The following is a 23412-nucleotide window of genomic DNA, read 5'->3' on the forward strand; positions in this document are numbered from 1 at the left end:
CGTTCTGCTAATCCTCTGGCGGTTTTCTGGGTTATTTAGGCAGATGTAGATGGAATCTAAGTGATCAGCAGGACGTGCGGTGAGCCCAGCGTCCTCCTAAGCCGCCATCTTGCCCTATTCCTACGAAACCACAATTTCTTTATCTATTCGTCAGTTGATGGACATTTAGGCTCTTTCCATAATTTGGCTATTGTTGAAAGCGCTGCTGTAAACATTGGGGTATATGTGCCTCTATGCATCAGCACTCCTGTATCCATTGGGTAAATTCCTAGTAGTGCTATTGCTGGGTCATAGGGTAGATCTATTTTTAATTTTTTGAGGAACCTCCACACTGTTTTCCAGAGTGGCTGCACCAGTTTGCATTCCCACCAACAGTGCAAGAGGGTTCCCGTTTCTCCACATCCTCTCCAGCATCTATAGTCTCCTGATTTGTTCATTTTAGCCACTCTGACTGGCGTGAGGTGGTATCTGAGTGTGGTTTTGGTTTGTATTTCCCTGATGAGGAGTGACATTGAGCATCTTTTCATGTGCCTGTTGGCCATCTGGATGCCTTCTTTAGAGAAGTGTCTATTCATGTTTTCTGCCCATTTCTTCACTGGATTATTTGTTTTTCGGGTGTGGAGTTTGGTGAGCTCTTTATAGAATTTGGATACTAGCCCTTTGTCCAATATGTCATTTGCAAATATCTTTTCCCATTCTGTTGGCTGCCTTTTAGTTTTGTTGATTGTTTCCTTTGCAGTGCAGAAGCTTTTTATCTTCATGAAGTCCCAATAGTTCATTTTTGCTTTTAATTCCCTTGCCTTTGGAGATGTGTCAAGTAAGAAATTGCTGCGGCTGAGGTCAGAGAGGCTTTTTCCTGCTTTCTTCTCTAGGGTTTTGATGGTTTCCTGTCTCACATTTAGGTCCTTTATCCATTTTGAGTTTATTTTTGTGAATGGTGTAAGTGGTCTAGTTTCATTCTTCTGCATGTTGCTGTCCAGTTCTCCCAGCACCATTTGTTAAAGAGACTATCTTTTTTCCATTGGATATTCTTTACTGATTTGTCAAAGATTAGTTGGACATACTTTTGTGGTCACGGTTCATAATTTTGGTGAGTTCGAGCCCTACATTGGGCTCTGTGCTGACAGCTCAGAGCCTGGAGCCTGCTTCAGATTCTGTGTCTCCCTCTCTCTTTGCCCTTCCCCTGCTCTCACACACACACACACACACACACACACACACACACATACACACACACTCTCTCTCTCTCTCCCTAAAATAAATTTAAAAGAACATTAAATATAAATATAAATATAAATACAAAATATAATTATATATATGTGGTACAGTCAAATATGTATTTATTTAAAATTTAAAAATGGAATTATCATATGATCCAGAAATTCAACTTCTGGGTATATCCCCCAAAGAATTGAAAGCAGATTCCCAAAGAGATGTTTGTACAGCCATGTTTATAAGAGCAATATTCACAATGGCCAGAAAGTGGAAACAACCCAAGTGTCCATCAACAGATGAATATATAAACAAAATGTGGTGTAGACAATAGAATTTTATTTAGCCTTAAAAAAGGGTATTGTGACACGTGCTACAACCTGAATGAACCTTGAGGACATTATGCAAGTGAAATAAGCCAGTCACAAAAACACAGTGTACGATTCCACTTCTGTGAAGTACCTAGAGTTGTCAATTCATAGAACCTAGACTACAGTGGTTGCCAGGGGCTGGAAGGAGGCAAGAATTGGGAGATATTGCTTAATGGATACAGAGCTTCACTTCTGCGAGATAAAATGAGTTCTGGAGATGGATGGTGGTAATGGTTGTATAATATGACTGTACTCAATGCCACTGAACTGTCCACTTAAAAATCATTAAGATGGTAAATTTTATGTCATACATATTTCATCCATGATTTTAATGAATTAAAAAAATAAAAATAAATACAAAGATATATAATTTCATACCTTTCAGTATAGAAAAATTTAAAGTTTGGGCAATAGCAGGTGATGGTGAGTATATGAAATAACATGCTTATATACTGCTTGTGGGAGTGTAAAATATTATTCAGCCATAAAATATCCTGTACTTTGCAATGACATGAGTAAAACTTGAGGACATTATACAAAGTGAAATAATTCAGACAGAGAAAGACAAATTCTATATTATCTCACTTGTATGTGGAAGCTAAACACAAACAAACTCATAGAAACAGAAAAATCTAAAAACAAACAAACAAACAAACAAACCCAGGGGTTGGTTTGGGTGCGAACATAGGCAGATGTTAGTTAAAATGTACAAAGTGTACAAAATCCCAGTTATGAAATGAATAAGTTTGAGGGATGCAATGTACAGCATGATGATTCTAGTTAACAATATTGTATGCTTGAAAGTTGTTGAGAGAATAAATCTTAAAAGTTCTCACCACACGCACACACACACACACACACACACACGAACACATGCATGCACACACATACGCACACGCACACTCACACGCACACAAAGATGTGGTAACTAACCTTACTGTGGAAATCATTTTGTGATATATGTGTATATCAGGTTATCACATTGTACATCTTAAGCTTACACAATGTTACATGTCAACTATATCTCAATAAAGCTGGAAAAAGGAGAAAAAAGACTGAAAACCTTCATGTTTTGTGCATTCTCTTCTCTCCTCTTCCTAGTCTCTCCTTCCCATGTTGTGGCCCAATTACTTTTTGCTTGCTTCTAAATTTTTAATTACTTCATATATGATCTCCTATCCAATCCACTGCCATTGCCTTTTACTTGACAGAGAAAAAAACAATTTGCTGGAGGGAAACTCTGACACCTTGCTGATATCCAAAAAACAGCTGCACCCAGCCACATCTGTGCTTTCTTTTATCTAAGGCCAATGCCTCCATGTCGTCTTTGGGTCCTCTACCTGCCACCTTCTCAGGAAACCAGCATGGATTACTATAAATAAAAATATTTATTTCTTTTTTATGACTACATTATATTCTATTGTATGTATATGTATATATATTATACATATGTAATGTGTGTATATATTTTTTCTTTATTCATTCATCCATTGATGGGTACTTAGATTATTTTCATGTCTTATAAATAATGTTGCAATAACATGGGGATGAAGATACCTCTTTGAGACAGTGATTTTATTTCCTTTGGATACATACCCAGAAGTGGAATTGCTGGATCATATGGTATATCTATTTTTAATTTTTTAGGAACTTCCATACTGTTTTCTACAGTGGGTGCACCAATTTACATTCCCACCAACAGGGTTCCCTTTTACCCACATCTTTGCCAGTACTTGTTATTGTGTGTGTGTATGTATGTGTGTATTAATGGCCATTCTAATAAGTGTAAGGTGATATCTTATTTGCATTTCTCTGATGATTAGTGATACTGAGCAACTTTTCATGTACTTGTGGCCACTTGTATGTTTTATTGGAGAAAATGTCTATTCATGTCCTTTGCCCATTATTTTTTTTTTTGCCATTGACTTGTATTAGTTCCTTATATATTTTGGATATTAATCCCTTATCAGATAGATATATGATTTACAAATATTCTCCCCCACTTTTCATAAGCCACCTTTTCATTTTGTTAATTGTTTCTTTTTCTGTAAAAATGTTTTTTTAGTTTGATATAGTCCCACTTTGTCTATTTTTGCTATTGTTGCTTGTGATATCCAAAAAATCATTGCCAAGACCAATACCAAAGGGCTTTTTCCCTATGTTTCCTCCTAGGAGTTTATGGTTTTGGGTCTTACATTTAAGTCTTCCATCCAGTTTGAGTTTTTGTGAGTGGTGTAAGGTAGGGGTGTCATTTCATTGTTTTACATGTCGTTATCCAGTTTTTCCCAGTACCCTTTATGGCCGACTATCTTTTCCCCATTGAATATTCTTTTCTTCATTGTCAAATATTAGTTGATCGTACATGCGTAGATCTGTTTCTGGGTTCTTGCTTCTGTGTGTCTGTTTTTATGTTAGTACAACATACTAATGTTGTATGTTTGGTTACTATAGCTCTATATTATAGTTTTAACAGGAAGTATGATGCCTCCCAGTGTGTTCTTTCTCAAGACTGTTTTGGCATTTGGGGTCTTTTGTGGTCTTTTTTTTTCTACTTCTGTAAAAATGCCACTGGAACTTTGAATCTATAATGGTTTTAGGTATTATGGACATTTTAGCAATATTAATTCTTCCAATTCATCATCACAGATATTCCAGTTATTTCTGCTTTCTTCAGTTTCTTTCATCAAGGTCTAACAGTTTTCAGTTTACAATTTTTTACTTCCTTGGTTAAGCTTATTCCTAAGCATTTTATTGTTTTTGATTCTGTTGTACAAGGATGTATTTTCTTTATTTTGTTTTCAGATAGCTTATTGATAGTTTGATACTGCAGTATAGTTTGTTGATAGTACAGGAGTACAACTGATTTAGTTCTGCAAAAAAAAATGGTTAAAACAAGAAACAAGTGTTGGTGAAGATGTGGAGAAAAAGGAACTATCTTGCACTGTTGGTGGGAATGCAAACTGGTGCAGCCCCTGTGGAAAACAGCATGGATGTTCCTCAAAAAGTTAAAAATAGAACTATCTTATGATCCAGTAACCATACTACTGGGTATTTATCCCCCAAATACAAAAATGAATTCAAAGGGATACATGCACCCCTATGTTTATAGCAGCATTATTTACAATAACCAAATTATGGAAGCAGCCCAAGTGTCCACTGATAGATGAATGGATAAAGAAGGTGTGGTATATATGTATAATGGAGTATTATTCAGCCATAAGAAGAATGAAATCTTATCATTTAAATGACATGGATGGAGTTAGAGAGTATAATGCTAAGTGAAATAAGTCAGTCAGAGAAAGACAAATACTATATGATTTGATTCATATGCACAATTTAAGAAATAAAGCAAATGAGCAAGGGAAGAGAGAGAGAGAGAGAGAGAGAGAGAGAGAGAGAGACACCAAGATACAAACTTTTAACTCTAGAGAACAAACTGGTGGTTACCGGAAGGGAGGTGGGTCCAGGGATGGGTGAAATAGGTTATGGGGATTAAGGACTGTCTTTATTTTGATGAGCACTGGGTGATGTATGGAATTGTTGAATCACTGTATTATGTATGTGAAACTAATGTAAAACTTTATGTTAACTCTATTTGTTTAAAAACAAATTTTAATCACAAGAAATACAACAAATTTTTATATGTTGATTTTGTATACTGCAAATTTACTGAATTTGTTTATTAGTTCTAACAATTTTTTTTTTGGTAAAATCTTAGGGTTTTTTTTTATATAAGATCATGACATCTGCAAACAGAGACATTTTTACTTCTCCTCCCTTTCTTATTTGGATGCCTTTTATTTCTTTTTCTTGCCTGATTGCTCTAGCTAAGACTTGCAGTACTATGTTGAATAGTAGTGGTGAGAGCAGATATAGGGTGGATTATCTTAACTTCCTGCTAGTTATTCCTCGTCTCTAAAACAATTATGGCACCTGAGTCTGAGTGTACCATGGGTCAAAATTTGCAGTGAGAGCTGGAAAATGAACTCTGAGAGATGATGGTATTGGTCAATAAGGGCACCTTTGGGAACTGAGTCATAGTCAAATGGGTCATTTCTCTGAGGTGGGGAAGTAGCAGGACACATCTCAGATAGCAAAGGCAAATGGAAGCTTAACAGCTCAGAAAGAACAAGCAGATATGACTCAATTAGTTAATTACTGAAATAGGTAAGTTGCATAATCTATCAGGCTGCCAAGAGAAAAGATTTCTTCCTAAAAACAACAGGTAAGACTGCTCCGAGCGGTGCTGAGAAGGTGCTAATATTTCAGAGAAATGTAGAGTTATGTGAATACCACACTGTGTTCAGTTTTTGGTTTTTTTTTTTGCTTTTTGTTTTTTGCAAATTATTGTGCCCAATACATAAGCTTCTTTGCACTGGCTTTGAAGATGGAATTCATTTGTCCAAGCAAAAGTATTTAATTCTGTTGTTCTGCAGTCCATAAAATATTTACATTGTTATTCTACATATACACATTGCTTACATCCAGCTGCATTTCTCTCTGATGCACTTTAAATAAGAGATTTGGACTCTTGACAGTGTCATCCAAGCCAACTGTTGGAGGAAAGAATCACAGAATCATTGCAGCTTACAATGCCCCCAGGATGTAAACAGGCTATCTTTTGTCTTTGGGCAGGATAGAATCCAAATTAGCCCCAATGAAGAGGCATGTCTCCTAAAGCTGAAACATCCAGGAAGACAGAATGCATGACCAATCTTTCTTTCTCTCTTTTAAATATTTTAATTCCAATATAGTTAACATATAGTGTTATAGTAGTTTCAGGCATACAATATAGTAATTCAACAATTCTGTACCTTACTCAGTGTTCATCATGATAAGTGTACTTTGAATCCCACTTATCTATCTCACTCATATGCCCCATTCACTTCCACTCTGGTAATCATCCGTTTGTTCTCTACTGTTAAGAGTTGGGTTTTGTTTGTTTGTTTGTTTGTTTTTTGCTTTGCCTCTTTCTCTTCCCCCACCATCTTTGCTCATTTGTTTTGTTTCTGAAGTTCCACATATGACTGAAATCATATGATATTTGTCTTTCTGTAAGACTTATTTCAGTTACCATTATATCTGTTAGATCCATCCATATTGTTGCAAATGGCAAGATTTCATTCTTTTTTATGGCTGAATAATGTTCCATTGCATATATATATATATATATATATATATATATATATATACCACATCTTGTTTATTCATCTATTGCTGGAAATTTGGGTTGCTTCCATAATTTGGTTATTGTAAATAATGCTGCAATAAACATAGGGGTGCACGTATCCCTTCAAATTAGTGTCTTCAAATTCTTTGCGTAAATACTCAGTAATATGATTACTGAATCATATGTTAAGTCTATTTTTAATTTTTTAGGAACTTCCATACTGTTTTCCACAAACTGGTGGTTGCACCAGTTGGTAGAAACCAACAGTGTGCAATTTTCCTTTGTCTCCACATCCTGGCCAACACTTGTTGTTTCTTGAGTTTTTGATTTTAGCCATTCTGACAGGTGTGAGGTGATATTTCATTGGGGTTTTGACTTGCATTCCCCTCATGATGAGTGATGTTGAGCATCTTTTCATGTGCCTGTTGGCCATCTGTATGTCTTCTTTGGAGAAACGTCTGTTCATATGACCAATCTTCCTTAATTATCACATATTTCCTTTAAAATCAGAAAGTTCTGAATAAGCCATTCTCCTATTGTAATCAGTGTGTTTCTTAGATGTGGCATTTGAAGAGAAAATCCCAAAGTCAATGACAGTGGACTCTGAGCTCCAAATGTATGAAAGTGAAGTGGCAGCAATTTATTTAGTTCTATTTATTTTACACCACCAGGGTTGTATGAAAGAAAAATAATTGAACTGGGAGTTAGAGCCTGTGTTTGCTGCTTTGGTCCACATTGCCCATGTGAAGTAAGATGAGTCAAGGCCAGATTAATTCTTCCTACTCAGTGTCCTTATAATAATAACATAATAAATGCCTGCCTTCCCTTCTTCCAAGGGTTTGTCTGAGGATTGAAAAATATGCAAAAGAAAGAATTTTTAAAAGTGTAAAGTATAGTAAAAAAATAAAGATTCAAAACAGTTCATTACCATGTGTTGGATGATAACTGCTAGTATGAATCCACCTTTTTTTTTTTTTTACTGTATCATTGAAAACTACAAACTGGCTCTTATTTTTCCTTCTAGGGTTAAAAACAATTAGTGTAGTATTAATGACATTTGATTGTTCAAGGGTGTGCATGATTTTCACAATCCCCTCCTTGGTCTTTCATCTCCCTCCTGCCTATTTTGTGATTCCACTGCTCATTAGCATCTCCACTTGAGTGTGGTTCCACCAGATTGACCAGTTCACTGTCTTCTGAAACAGGACATCCCCATGTCTGCATCTTTGCTCTTGCCTTCCCTATGTTGTGAATTGTACTCTTCTCTTCTGCTTCGAGGATCCTTCGAAGATCATGGCTTCTGCAAAGCTGCCCAGCTGGCTGTCTTGACCAGCTCCCATCTTTCTCCATCCCAAACACCTGCTAGAACATGTTAGATTGCACCGCTCACTTGACTGCCTTTGGAGGCTGTCATTTTACATTCATTTAAGTCTTGACTCCAACAAAGAAGTGATACATTTGTTGAGAGTATGCACAATGCATTTTTTCTTACCTTTTCCATGGTAAAAAGACACACACTGAGTAAGTATTCAGTACTGAAAAGAGTTCATTGATATAAAGAATAAAAGGAAGAAAAGTGCAAACCATTCAGAACTTGTTTCTTGTGAGAAGGAGCAAAATTGGTTTGGAAATTCTGAATTCAATTTTTCTATGGCATCCCTATCTCTATACTGGATAATTAAACGTAGTACTTATTTCTACCTCAATGCAGTGTGTGGGTAAAATGTATGTCAATCAGTGAGAGAGTTAAGAGTAGCATGTTAGAAGTTTCCGTTGCATGATGTCAGAGTAACAGTATTTTCTATATATATATTATATATATAGAAATATATATAGAGAGATAAATATATATAGAAATATATATGCAAATATATATTCTATATCAATGGAATTGAAAAATGTGTAATATTCATAAAAACACCCTATATTCACGCTGCAAATGAATACAGTTGCCACAATGCAGGCCAGATCTTTGCTCTGTCTATCACTGCCAGCAACAGCTACGAATGAGTTTACAGGTGTTTGGAAAACTAATATTCTGATACAGGTTTAAATATTTGTCATATGACACTGACACCTTGGTTATGACTGATCTGTTATGCACAGCAAAGTAATAGTTCAGGGCACTGTGCTAGGGTGGCTGAGAAAGATACAATAAACAGTGAATTAGGGTGTTTAAGGGGCTATGTTTAAGAGACTGTGTTTTTACTAATGTTCTCAACCCAAGGACAACTAATGTTTACTTTTGTGAATGAAAGATCACCACATGTATGCAGATATATATGTATGTATCTAATGGATCTATTTACTTGTATTTTACTTCTATTACAGGAAGGATTTAGGTAGTTTAAAAATACATGCAGCACAGAGGTATAAAATAAATTGTGAAGGGAAATGAAGGCAGAACACACACACACACACACACACACACACACACGGGTCCTATTTGGTTGCTGAAGGAAAGCTGCAAATGTGGCTCTAAGTTTGCTGAAGACAACAATAATGAGTCAGCTTTAAGAACCACAATGCAGTGTTTAAGAGACTTATAAGTCTGATGCTGAAAATTAGATTTCTTCAGGGATCCTCCCAAAAGAAGACATTGGTAACATAGTGGATGATACCCTTCACAAGGTTCTGACAGTAGTTACCACCATGAATTTATAAGGTCTTTTCTGATAGTGTTCCTCATTGCAAGCTAAAGGCATAAAAGCAATTGTACAAGGGATACAAACCACACTGAGCTCGTATAGACCTCACTGAACACATAGACTGACCCCAGGGTGGAAGCATCAACCAACAGCACTTTCTGCAACGGTAAAAGGTTCTATATATGTATTGTCCAGTACAGTAATCACCAGCCACATGTGGCTATTCAGCACTTAACATGTGGCCAGTGGACTGAAGAACTTAGGTTTAACTCTTATTTTAATTCATGAAAATGTAAAAACCACATGTGGCTAGTGGTTATCTTGTTGGACAGAGCGGCTCTAGAAAAAAATGTCCATATTTTATGTCATTCCAACAATCTTTCATGAGTGTGATGTTTTGTGACTGAGATTTGGTAAATTACAGGGTTAAAGGAATATTTAGAGAAGGGGAAATTTTACTTCTGAAAGAATTTTGGGGTCTGCTTCAGCATAGAGAAAATGAGGCATAGAGGCCTTAAAGCTCTATGCCATCAGGCAGATGTACTCTTATTACAGAATGTTTTCAGAAGTAAACATTCCCAGTATACGTATTTTTGGTTAGAAATTATAATCTGTGTTCTGATGCTCTAATCTGTTTGTACCTTCTAGACAAACATATCATTTTAATAACTTACTTTTTTTTTGTACTGTCAATACTGTCAAACTCCTTCTGTATTTAACATCTGAGATGCTGAAGCTTTTTTGGAGAAAAATTACACAAACAAATTGGCAGTTATTCAAATTCCTGGTTTCTGACCTTGACTGGGCCTCAACGCTTTCTTGTGACCCTGCTATAGGTGCCTTTTCATCCCTTCATCCTTTCCTATCTCATTTCTAAGGAAAGGGGGCCTTTTGCAAAACAGCACATTTGGGTCACTGTGGGAGGTGATCAACGTTAGCCAGAGAGAAGTTGGCTTTTCTTGAGGTGATCCTTTCTGAGGACATCACCATTGCCTGCTGGGATACACATAAGCATGGGTCTCTCCAGGCTCAGACACAAGGGCCAAAATGCTTTCTCCAGTCTGCCATAGAAGAAAGGCAGGATGGAGCAGGATCCTGAAAGGAGGGCAAAAATGAACAAGAAGAAAAGGGGTGTTCTGGGGAAAAGGTAATTCTGAGATTCCAACTGAGGTGGAGTCTGACTGTATTGGAAAGTGACCTAATGGGCAACAGTTAAGAAATATCCCAGTCATTGGATTCTGGTTGCATCAATTATTGACCATAAGAAGATTGCATCTTTATGGTAACAGACTATGTCACCTTCTAGATGATGTCAGACAAAATGGTAGAGTTGCATATGTTTTCCTAATCCACTTTTCCCTGGGACTATCTTCTACCTTTCATGGTCTCCCCTTGTATGTCCATTAGTAGGTAACATTTTCTACTTCACTGGGAAACTAGAAACCTTCAGATGGAATCTCCGTGGGTTTCCTGAATTTACTCTCCCATTACAGATGCAGTAATCCATTTCCATCTGTCCTCCCCCTTTCCACTCTATCACAGTGGAAAAAAAAGTCCCTTACTCTTCCTTAAGATTTCTTCTAGCTGTGCTCTGCATCCCTCTACTCATCATTCCTAGAGATCTTGCTCCATTAACTACTCCATTTCTAGCCTATATCTTCAATCTTGTTCTTCCTTCTGTTTTTTTCACTTATTGTCATTAGCATTTAAAAAACAATGTTTATTTATTGAAAGAGAGAGAGAGAGAAAGAGAGAGAGAGAATCCCAAGCAGAGTCTGGGCTGTGAGTGCAGAGCCTGACCTGGATCTTGATCTCAAGAACCATAGATCATGACCTGAGCCCAAATCAAGAGTTGGATGCTTAACCAACTGAGCCACCCAGGCACTCCATATCATCATTAATATTTAAATATGCTCAAATCTCTCTTACATTAAAGACAGAAAAGTTTACCTCAATCTCACAGTCCCCTTTAGCTATTCTTTCTATTTCTTTCCTGCCTTCTAGTTCCAAGATTCTTCAAAGAATGCTTACTTGTCCTAACTTCACTTGCCCACTCCATTCATTCTTTGACTACTACAATCTGGCATCTGTTTCCACTACTCACTTGAAACTGCTTTTTTAAGACAACCAATGACCTACATCTCACTGTATTGCTTATATTAACTGACCTTCCTGAAGTGCTCCTTTCTCTTTCTGAAGTGCATTTCTCTCCCAGATGCCCAAACCCGAGACCCGGGAGCCATTCTTAACTTTCTTTATCACTTTCTGCTCTGCCTCCCTACAATGCAGTTCTCTCTTATCCTTTTCACCAGCATTTCACCAGCATTCTGGAACTTCCCACCACATAGTTTGGGTGAAATTAACCACACTCCATCTCCAGGGGCGAGCCCTGATTTTTAAATCCAGTCAGGACAGCCCATTTTCCTAGCTGCAGTGATTTGTTCAAAGATGGGTAAACAACACTGGTCAGGACAACAGGCTCACTAAGACTTAATTCCAAAGCTCTTCCTATCAGACACAAAGTATACAGCCTATGGAATTTCTGGCAGCCATGCTTGAGAGTAGAGTCTGCATTCAGAAAAGGAATGGAGAAATGAAGGAAGAAAAATAGGTCCTGGTCATAAGCCCTGAGTTCTGGGTAAAGCCTTTCCTGAAGTTGCAGCTCTGTTCCCAACATGCTCAGTTTTCTTAGCCAGTAAATTACCTTTCTAAATGTAAGCAATTTGGGGTTAAGTTTCCACTTCTATTATCAGAAAGAATTGTAACTGATATGAGCCCCTGCATCTAAATCAAATGATTTTGATCCCTAATATTTTGCAAGTCTCTTTAAAGTCCTTAATGGGAAATCCTCTCATGAGATTTCATGAGCAAACTCAACTCTAACTTAACAATAAGAAAACTATTGAATTCCATAATAGAGAGCCCCATGGTATAAAGGCTTCATGGCTGATTGATTCAGCAGCTCAATGATGCCACCAGGATCCAAGTTCTTTTTCTCCTTCTGCTATCACATATTCAGTGCTGGACCAGTAGCAGGATAGATATAGCACTGACTCATCCAGGCATGAAGTCAAGAGGATGAAGAGAACGTCTTTCTATGGCTTTCTTATCATTGAGGATGTCTTTCCTTGAAGCTCTCCAGCAGACTTACCCTCACATTTCCTTGAAAAGGATTGGGTCATGGGCCAGTTTCTCTTGAGAGAGACTGGAACAGTTGGCTTCTCTTCAGGCACATGACTATGTGTTAGATAATTCTGTTAGAAAGAAGAGAGATGATTAGGAGCTTAGGAGGAAACCAGTGGAGGTCCACTACAGTGACCAATGAGGAGCTTCATGCCCTGGCTCCTGCCAACTTCTCTGACTTCATCTTTTGCCACCCACCTCTTTATACTGGATCCTCCATGAATATTTCTGGTGCTTTTTCTCTGTGTAACTAACTTTCAGCTCAGTCTCAGCAGACTCCAGTCTCTGTTTCCTCAACTCAGAGAGTTTACCAGGCTCTGCTTGGGCTCCATCTCCTTGCATAGCTTCTAGAAAGCATCTTCAGGCAAACAGCTAAGGTGGTCACAGAGCTCACTTCATTTGTTTCTCTTTTCTAAGAGATCTCAGTTCCATCTTGCCTATTGCCCAGTGTTACCACCTATATTTTACCCAGCTTTCTAGTTTATGGTGGTAGGAAATGTCTAGTACCAACTATTCTGCTATGGTTGAACACTGTAGTTCGCTGTAAGGATTCTCAAGGGTAGGCATTACGTTTGTTCTTTTCTTTTATTCTTGAGTATTTAGGGGCTGCTCTGCCCTCAGTGCATGTTTATTAAAGATATGTCTAATGTAATGATTCCTGACCTTTCGGTCACTTCCTTGAAGTTGGCATTTCACTGAACTTTAACTCTATCCAATCACTACTGATCAGTTCTCAATATATATTTTATGGTCACGATGGCTTATGATATAGATACTACATTTTACAAATAAGGAGATGAAAATGTAAAATGATGGAATTACTTACCTAAGATCAGAGTGATTAAATTAGAATCCATCTCTGATTTAAAAACTTAGGCTTTTAACTGTTTTAGTATAATCTCCTTTTGAGATTTTGACAAAAATCACTTATGAACATGGTCTTCAGAAATGATTACTTACATGTACAATAAAGGGTATAAAATTTCAGAGGGTTCACAGACCTTTGGAACTCATCCACAGTTAAGCCTATGTCAGCAATAGGACACCTGGCTAAAGAAGCCATCCATACCATTCATGGTCACCTTAAACCCTTGGTGAGCTTCTGAACTTTCCTTCCTGCCTTCTAGTGGTTCTATATTGCCATTTACAATTAGACTTCATACCTTGAGAGCTGCCATTCCTCTGCTTGTGACACTGCCCTCTGCAGAATCCAAGGTAAGTTCACATGGGTATATCTTTGCCTGGTAAGATCACTTCTTATGCCATGTCTTGCCTTACTACTACTTAGCCCTTAAGAAAGATTGATGCTAAGAAGGAGGTTATATTTAGAGCTAGTTTCACATTTTCCCATAAAAGATCATTTGGACTAGTTCTATCATTTATTTCCAAGTTTATCTCAAATACTCAAGGCCTGATCACTGAAATGCATGGTCCTCACCACAAAGGAGCCAGTGGTATTGCTAGGCAATCTTGCTACATTTCCTAATCCTTTCCCTTTACTATTCTCTTGGGTGGTTATTTCACATTCCCTGCCCCTCCCTGCCCAACTTTCAAGACTTTCTTCCCGTCCTCACTTTTAGTTGATGACTTTGCTTTCCTTTCCACTGAGAAAATTGCTTCTGATTGCATAAGTGAAGGTCCACCAATTCTCACAACCAAATCTACTAAACTATTTGTGTCTGAACTTTGCTCTCTCTTTCTCACTTCTATAGACTGTCCTTTTCCAAGGCCAACCCTTTCTTTTGGATCTTCAATCCCATTCTCCTTTTGCCTTTTCAAGAACGTTGCACCAATTTTTCTCTTTCTACCACATCAACAACTTTTCCTTTTCTACAGAATCATTCCCATCACCATGCAAACATATTATAGTAGCTCTAATCTTTAAAAAACATTCTTGTCACTCTTTACCTTCCTTCAGCTTTTACTCCATTTTTCTTTTCCTGATTGACTCCCAAATTCCAAGAGTTCATTTTACCCATTGTCGTCAGTTTTCCTTTCTTAATCTATTATCAGTTCAAATTTTCTAGAGCCAACAGTCAATTGTGAGTTCTGCATTCTATTCATCTTATCAGCAGTATTTAACAAAATTGTTCTGTCTCTGCTGAAATACTACTCATTTGCTTTGACAGACCCTATACTATCCTGGTTTGCTTACCTTACCAGTCATTTTTTGCTGGCTTTTCCTCCTATTTTCGGTCCCTAGAATTAGAATATCCTGAAGCAAAATCCCTGGACATGTCCTCTTATCCTTCTACCTTCAAGTCCAAGTGCTTTAGTCCAGTACTCTGGATTTAACTACCATCCACCCCAGTAGCTCTTAGTGCCCCTGAGGGGACATTTGGCAATGTCTAGAGACATTTTTTTATTGTCAGAACTGGGAGCAGGTGCTACTGGCAGCTAGTGACTAAAGGCCAGGGATGCTACTGAGCATCCTAAAATTCACAGGACAACAAAATGAAAACACCCTCCACAACAAAAAGATACCCAGCCCAAAGATCAACAGTGTTGAGGCTGACAAATCCTGATCTATCCAGACCTTTCCTCTGAACTCTAGACTCACATGCCCAACTTCCTACTCAATATCTTCATTTGGGTATTTAACAAACTTAACATGTCTCAAGCCAATGTTTGGATTCCTTCTGCTTCAGCTCAGTTTCCCTACAAAACAGAACCTGGGACAAGACTTATGATTTAGTGGAAGGTAAGATCCCCATGCAGTGAGAGTAAGGACAGTGGAAGTGAGATAGGGAAGATAAAGTTCAAATATAGGGTGTTGAGTTACCAAGTTGGCAGCTGGTTCATGAGCCACAAAGATATGCATCCCTGTCACTAGATTATGTAGTTGTTTCACCCTGAAAAGATTAAAGGAGAGGAAATTTATCTATAGGCTTCATCTTATCTCATATCTATTACTGGGCAAGCTCTCACTGGTCCATTTAATTAATGCCTCCAAATAGCTGTGCTGCTCACCTGGACCTTCTTCCAGTCTTGAGAAATCCAAATCATTGCAGTGTGGTCAACCTCAGGAGGCAGAAATCTGCTGCCCATGCAGAGTTGTGTGTTCCAGCAGCAGCCAAAGCAAGGCAAGTGGCCTCAGGGCAAAAGGAATGGAAAAGTGGAGGGAATCTGAGGAGAGGCTTACAGAATCTGAGGTTATTACTGTCCAATACAGTAATAACCAAGATACACAAGGTCTAAGACTTTGTGTAGCTCACATTCTGGTGAGAGAGAAGCTGTCCAATTCACTCCTCCAGTAAATTACATCACCATCCACCTAGTTACTAAGGCTACAAACCTAGGAGATGTTCTTGAAATGTTTCTTTCCCCCACATCCCAAATCCTGCCATCTCTATTTTCAAAATGTAATTCTATTCCAACCACTTCTCACAAGCCTACCAGTACCTTGCTTGTTTAAGCCATCATTGCCTGTACTACTTAATAACTTCCAACCTCATGCCTGTTTCCAGTAACCAGAATAATCTTTAAAATGGCAAATCATATTATATTACTACATGGAACATATTATATTACTAAATGAAATATTCTTACAGTGGCTTAAGAGGCTCTACATGATTTGGTCCCTCCCTACTTTTCTGACCTACCTTCTGCAACACCCTTCTTTGGCTACTTCTTTCTTGCCACACTGGTGCTCCTTTGTTTCCCAAATATGCTAACTTGTCTCTGCCTTGGGATCTTTGCATTTGCTCTTACATCTATGCTTCTGTTTTTCTGATTCCCTGTTCTCTCTCTTCTTTTTCTAAAAAAAATTTAATGTTTATTTATTTTTGTGAGACAGAGAGAGACAGAATGGGAGCAGGGGAGGGGCAGAGAGAGAAGGAGACACAGAATCTGAAGCAGGCTCCAGGCTCTGAGCTGTCAGCACAGAGCCCAAGGCAGGGCTCAAACTCATGAACCGCGAGATCATGACCTGAGCTGAAGCTGGACCCTTAACCTACTGAGCCACTCAGGAGCCCCTGTTCTCTCCTTGAATTTCTTTGTTTAACTGTTACTTATGCAAAGGCCTTTCCTATCCATTCAGACTTATATTTGTCACTCCATACACCCTTTTCTTAATTTGCTTTACCTAACATTATAATGTCTGTCTCTCCCACCAGAATGTAAGTTCTGTGAGGTCTGGAACCTTGCATATCTTAGTCATTACTGTGTCTGCAGTGCTGAGCAAGACTGACACACAGCTGAGACTGAGCAAATATTTGAGCGAATACATATCTTTAGACCCCTATCAATGGTGGGCTTGCATCCAGAATGTTGAATTCTTAGCTCAATACCATTCTTCCAATTCCTTGGTGCAAACCTCTGGATTTTATTATGCCTAACAAAGCCCTGAATTTCGGGACCTGAGATCCCATGCGGTCTGCAAATCACTTCTCTTAAGAAAATCTCCAAATGGTGAATCAAGGCAAGTGCAATCCACATGAGGCTAGGGAGATGACAGTCTTGGAGGCCTTTAAAAGAAGGAAGGGGGTTACAGGCAGAAGGAGGTGCAAAAGCAGAGTAAGGAAGCCCAGTATTACTGGGACATGGTCAGGAAATGTTCATCAGGTCTAGTAGGGTTATTATTGATTTGGATGTAACAGCAGCAGCAGCAAAAGCAGAAACAGGGGACTTGCCAGTCATATTTCAGTACACAGCTCCTTCCTTCCTTCCTTTTTTCCTTCCTTCATTCTTTCCTTCTTTCCTCCCTTCCTCCTTCAGTCTCTTCCTTCCTGTAATAAAGCAGTAGCACAGGAAGGCAGGAAACCGTGGAGTTAGTAGGGTACAGGAATATTGTGTGTGGAAGGTAGGGAAATGGCAGTGTTTAATATGGTTCGGAGGAGTTTAGGAGAACTCATTGTTCGTAAAAGAAAAGGGAAGGGTATGAATCCGGAGGAGTGGAGGGAACAAATATTCTTTTTCTGAAAGGAATGCTGGAGTCTGAATCTGGAGGAGGGGTTTAACTAGTTCCGTACCCAGAATCGGTGCACTGCCTGGGCAACCCCACACAGGCCCCTGCTTTCCACTAGCCACAATAGAGTGGGGAGGATACAATCATTGGCTTTGATTAAAGTGGTGGCTGGTGTAGGCGGGAGGCAACGCGATCCTCGGTGGTGGAAGGGTGGTCCCAAAGCAGCGGGGGAACCAATCAGCGGTGACTCCGGGTTCTTGCATCCTCCTCGGAGACTCCGTAGCAGTTGAAGTACCCGAGCTGCCGGCTGCCTTCTCGCGCGCTGCGGGCGCCGAGGCGTAGCACGTCTGGGGGCGCAGCTGTAGCCGCACTCCGAGTGCACCGCGCACGCCCCCGGCTCTTGCTGCCCTGAACCTCGGCGCGGACCCTTTCCCGAAGAAGTTGCAAGCCTTGCAAGTGGCTTTGTGGAGGCACTAGGCCGAGAAAAGTGGCTACGGGAGGAGGGACGTAGGTGGGAGGTGGGCAGGCGACTTGCTTCTCAGATTCGTCCTAATTAGCATCAAGTTGGCAGACAGCCCCACAGCCCCACGAAGCCTTTGGTTGTCCACAAATCGCATTCTCCGTATTTCAGAATAATCTGATCGTAAGAAAACTTCAACTCCCATCGTAGGTCAAGGAGGGACAGCCTCTTAGCACCGCCGCCTCGCAGTGACACCACATACAACACACCCACAGCGAGCCTCAACTGCAGAGCTCTCCCCAAGGTGCGCGTCTCTGCCCGTCAGGCGGAGACAAGCTGGGTCACCCCTGCAGAGAGACCCCTGCGGGAGGGCCGGGATGGCACGCAGAGCATGGCGGCAGAAGCCGATTATCGTGGGACTGCACAAACGCAAGCCCATCCGAGGAGTTTTGCCAGGAACACCGCCGCCTGCATTGCGTCGGACCTGACCATTTCTAATGTGCAATTCCCCGGGAAGGTCGCGGCCAGGGAGCGTGCATGTGCGGGGCTGTGCACCATAAGGGAAGGAGAATTGGTGGTCGGCTTTTCTGGCAAGAGAAGGAAAAAGCTGTTCCGGCAAGGGTGGGAACTGAATGACAACCGCCCTCTGCCAAGCCACCCCCTCATATTTTCCATCTACCTCCTCGCTCCTGCCCTCCCCCGCCCTCCCCAACCCACGCCCGAGTGGGCCAATCGCTGCTCCGCATTCCAGGCGCTTTCTCAGGTTTCTGCTGATCTTGCAGCGCCCAGAAATGGACCGAGCGGACCCGCCGCCGCACGCACCCTGCCCCACTCGGAGCTCCTGACGGCTCCACGCGCACCGCGGAGCCTCAGCGAGGTCCACGCTGGGGTGCGGGAAGCGGAGGGGATCCGAGAGCCATGTAGATCCAAGCTCTTGCTCGCCCGCCTCCTTCAGGATCGAATCAAGGGCTCCCATAAGTGTTAGGAGGGGGCGAGAGTGCTGTTTATCGTCATTTGCTTCCGAGCCTCGGGAGAGGGTGGCATTTTGCTTTTCCGCCCCGCATCCTCCGGAACTCCCTGCACCAGCGAGAGGACGGCGTCTCTAGGTTGTTGGCAACCGGTGAGAATGGGGGTAGGGAACGGACATTTCCGCCGTAGCGGCTCACTCAGTCGATTGTCCCACTGAAGGGGCGTAGGACGAGGGGGCGAGGGCGGCGACTCTGCCAAGCGCCTCTCGGATGCTGCCGCGGCGCCGGTCGCCGCTCCCGCCTGGTACTGCAAAGGCGACCTGCCGCATTCCGACTCGGGCTCTCCGCCGACTCAGCACCGCCCCTGCGCCAAGCCGGCCGGCCAGGTAGGGGGCTCCCCCGTCCGGGGCTGCAGAAGCGGGGGTAGGGGCACCGGGTGGGAGAAGCCACGGGTGTGGGGATGCTGCCCGGGACCTAGAGCTCCCTCAGCGTCTCTCGGCGCTTTCCCGATCTTTAGTTTAACGAAGTTGTAAACAGATCGGCTGTTGGGCATTGGGGAAAGTGGGATGGAAGAGCCCAAACTTGGATTTCCGGGTGTCTGCGTGTGTCTGTCTGTGTGTATGTGCTAACCCTAGCAAGAGTCCAGTGCTTTCTAAACAAGCTAGAGGTCTGTGCTCTTCGGTGTCTGTAGGTCCGTCCCATCTGAATGCTTCTGATTTTCTACCCCCGTATCACTTTCTATTTCTCTGCAGCGTCCATCGATCGCCCTGGTGGGAGCTTAGAAGGCGGCAGGCGAAGAGGGGTAGGAGGGGGGAGAGCCGAGGAGAAGCAAAACGGGTGGCAGGCAAGGGGATCTGCTGAGCTGGCTCTGCACCCGGTCCTAGGAGGGTCGCAGAGGGGAGGGGAGGCCAGGGTGACCCCCGAATGGATGGCCGGGTCCGCTAGAACGGCACTGCGTTAAGACACCTTCCAGCAGGAAGAAATACCAACCCTCCCCCCCCACCCCCCACCCCCCCACGACAAAAAGCTGCACCCGGGCTGCAGGCGAGGGGGGATTCCAAACTGAGCAAAAGACAGGGTAGAGGGGAAGGTAAGGAGAAGGGAAGTCATAGATCTCTCCACCTGCTGGTTTTGAAGCCCCTCCCCCTGAACGTGGGGGGAGCCGCGCACTCCGGTGGGGGGGGCGCTTGGGTCCCCCCCACCCCTCCTCTCCCGCTGCTTCCCACCCCCGGCCCTCTCCTGGTCTCTCACCCCTGTGCCCCGCTTCCACCATGACGGTGATGTCCGGAGAGAACGTGGACGAGGCTTCGGCCGCCCCGGGCCACCCCCAGGAAGGCAGCTACCCCCGGCCGGCGGAGCACGATGACCACGAGTGCTGCGAGCGCGTGGTGATCAACATCTCCGGGCTGCGCTTCGAAACGCAGCTCAAGACCCTGGCGCAGTTCCCCAACACACTGCTGGGCAATCCTAAGAAACGCATGCGCTACTTCGACCCCCTGAGGAACGAGTACTTCTTCGACCGCAACCGGCCGAGCTTCGACGCCATCCTCTACTACTACCAGTCGGGAGGCCGCCTGCGGAGGCCGGTCAACGTGCCCCTGGACATGTTCTCCGAGGAGATCAAATTTTACGAGCTGGGCGAGGAGGCCATGGAGAAGTTCCGGGAGGACGAGGGCTTCATCAAGGAGGAGGAGCGCCCCCTGCCCGAGAAGGAATACCAGCGCCAGGTGTGGCTGCTCTTCGAGTACCCTGAGAGCTCGGGGCCCGCCCGGGTCATCGCCATCGTCTCCGTCATGGTCATTCTCATCTCCATCGTCATCTTTTGCCTGGAGACTCTACCTGAGCTGAAGGATGACAAGGACTTCACAGGCACCGTGCACCGCATCGACAACACTACGGTGATCTACAATTCCAACATCTTCACGGACCCCTTCTTCATCGTGGAAACCCTATGCATCATCTGGTTCTCCTTTGAGCTGGTGGTGCGCTTCTTCGCCTGCCCCAGCAAGACAGACTTCTTCAAAAACATCATGAACTTCATCGACATTGTGGCCATCATCCCTTATTTCATCACCCTAGGCACCGAGATAGCCGAGCAGGAGGGAAACCAGAAGGGCGAGCAGGCCACTTCGCTGGCCATCCTCAGGGTCATCCGGTTGGTAAGGGTTTTTAGAATCTTCAAACTCTCCCGCCACTCTAAGGGCCTCCAGATTCTGGGCCAGACCCTCAAAGCTAGTATGAGAGAGCTAGGGCTGCTCATCTTTTTCCTCTTCATTGGGGTCATACTGTTTTCTAGTGCAGTGTATTTTGCCGAGGCGGAAGAAGCTGAGTCGCACTTCTCCAGTATCCCCGATGCTTTCTGGTGGGCGGTGGTGTCCATGACCACTGTAGGATACGGTGACATGTACCCTGTGACAATTGGAGGCAAGATCGTGGGCTCCTTGTGTGCCATCGCTGGTGTGCTGACAATTGCCCTGCCCGTACCTGTCATTGTGTCCAATTTCAACTATTTCTACCACCGAGAAACTGAGGGGGAAGAGCAGGCTCAGTTGCTCCACGTTAGCTCCCCTAATTTAGCCTCTGACAGTGACCTCAGTCGGCGCAGTTCCTCTACTATCAGCAAATCTGAGTACATGGAGATCGAAGAGGATATGAATAATAGCATAGCCCATTACAGACAGGCCAATATCAGAACTGGCAATTGCACCACAGCTAACCAAAACTGCGTTAATAAGAGCAAGCTACTCACCGATGTTTAAAAAGCCAATCAAACTAAAAAAAAGCCCCACTTAGCAGCTTGAAAGACTTAAAAAAAAAAAAAACAAAAAACAGAACAAAAACCTAGTGACCCACGTCACTGTTTGTAGATACTTTACTAAATAGCCTTTGAATGCTCTGTTTAACTGTCAATGCATTGTTGCATTGAGGATGGGGGGGATGGTGAACCAGAAGCTTTCAAGATTCATGCAAAAAGAAACTATTTTCATTTTATTAAAAAATGGGAAAAGAAAGTGTATTTTCTAAAACTGGTTTAAAACAATTCAGTCCATGAGCTAGTCTAGGTAAAATAAGATTCATATGCTTACCCATACTGAAACATTTTTAATCCTTTGGCTTCTTTAACTTTTTTCTTTCACTAAAAACCAGACGATCACTTAGAAATATAAAATTTAAATTTGCATGGGACTCCATTATAAAACTTTTGCAAACTGCACAGCACATTTAAGACAGTGCATCTGATGTATTATATGTAACATGATATACCAGCCAAAAGGGGCAATGAACAAATGTATTTGTGTTGATCATCCCAACCGTATATTACAAGGTGAAAACCCCCACAAGTGCACATACATGCACGCAAAATTATTTAAGACTGGTTCATAAAGCACCTTATACATCTAATACTGGTCCTGGTCTGCAGGGATTTTCCCTCTGCCCCATTTCCCCTGCTCATCCATACTATTCTCTAAGAAAAAAGAAAACTGAAGTAAATTAACTGATTCGTCTGCAGTGCTGCTAAATTTCTCAACTGCAGGTGAGCCAAACACAGGTCTTTTCTCACCAGTCCTGCACCCTGACCCCTGGCCTCCAGAACTGGATGTAAAATCTTAGCCTCCTTATTGCAAGAGAGCACAAATGGAACTAAATGTAAGCATGTTTGAATCTGATCATATTTATTTTATAATCGCATGCCAAGAACGTTAACTCAGACAATAGGGGATAAGCTTACGTTGGGATCAACTCTTCTAAAAATAGATCCTTTTTTCATTTGCATTCACCGAAAGTGCACTCCTTCATTTATTAACTATTTTATTAGTAAATAAAGTACTGTATTTAAGTGCATATGTTAGTCAGATGGGAACAATAACTTTTTGGAGCTCAAAGCATGTTCTCTTATTCAGCATTATGGCCTATTTGATTAAGGTGTACCTTGAATTAATTAATGCATGATTTCAGTAAAAAAAAAAATTAAATCATAAAAATTAAAAGTTTGTGGGATGAAGGGCCCAATAGAAAATAATGGGGGGTGGGGGGTGGGGGCCACTCAGTTGATTTTCCTGCCTTTGCTCAGGGAAATGTCAGGTTTCTGTGCAGGTGTAGGCAGAGAGAGGACCAATATGCCCATCCCTTAAAGGGAAGCTATGTGGAAAACTAAATAAGTCATCAAGGTATATATAGCAACACCTAAGAACAGGTATTCTTTCTAGCTGAAAATAAACACAAGCAAAACAAACAAACAAACAAACAGACAAACAAAAAAAGGTGCAATACTGCATGTTTTTGGTGCATTCTTAGGATGTAAATGAACATGTTTATCTCTTGTATGCATCCAAAGCAGAGCTGATTTCTTTTTGCAGTCATGATTTGAGGTCTGTAGAGACTTCAGCCCTCCCCTTGAGGCTCCCTGAAGAAACTCAACCAATTGATTAATAGTTGCTTAGTGCCTTTATCCTGTACCCACAGTGAACTGCAGAAAGTGCCTCCATTAACACA

The 23412-nt window shown here is 41.9% G+C and overlaps 1 protein-coding gene across 1 annotated transcript; it reads left to right on the plus strand.

Annotated features, from left to right (window-relative positions):
• The first annotated feature begins 20189 nt into the window (after positions 1–20189).
• KCNA1 (potassium voltage-gated channel subfamily A member 1) lies at positions 20190–22909 on the plus strand. Its single transcript, XM_047868639.1, has one exon. The coding sequence runs from the start codon at positions 20190–20192 to the stop codon at positions 21675–21677; it is 1488 nt and encodes a 495-aa protein (XP_047724595.1). The 3' UTR covers positions 21678–22909.
• The last annotated feature ends 503 nt before the right edge of the window (positions 22910–23412 follow it).

This window comes from Prionailurus viverrinus, chromosome B4 (genome assembly GCF_022837055.1).
Source record: "Prionailurus viverrinus isolate Anna chromosome B4, UM_Priviv_1.0, whole genome shotgun sequence".
NCBI lineage: Eukaryota > Metazoa > Chordata > Mammalia > Carnivora > Felidae > Prionailurus > Prionailurus viverrinus.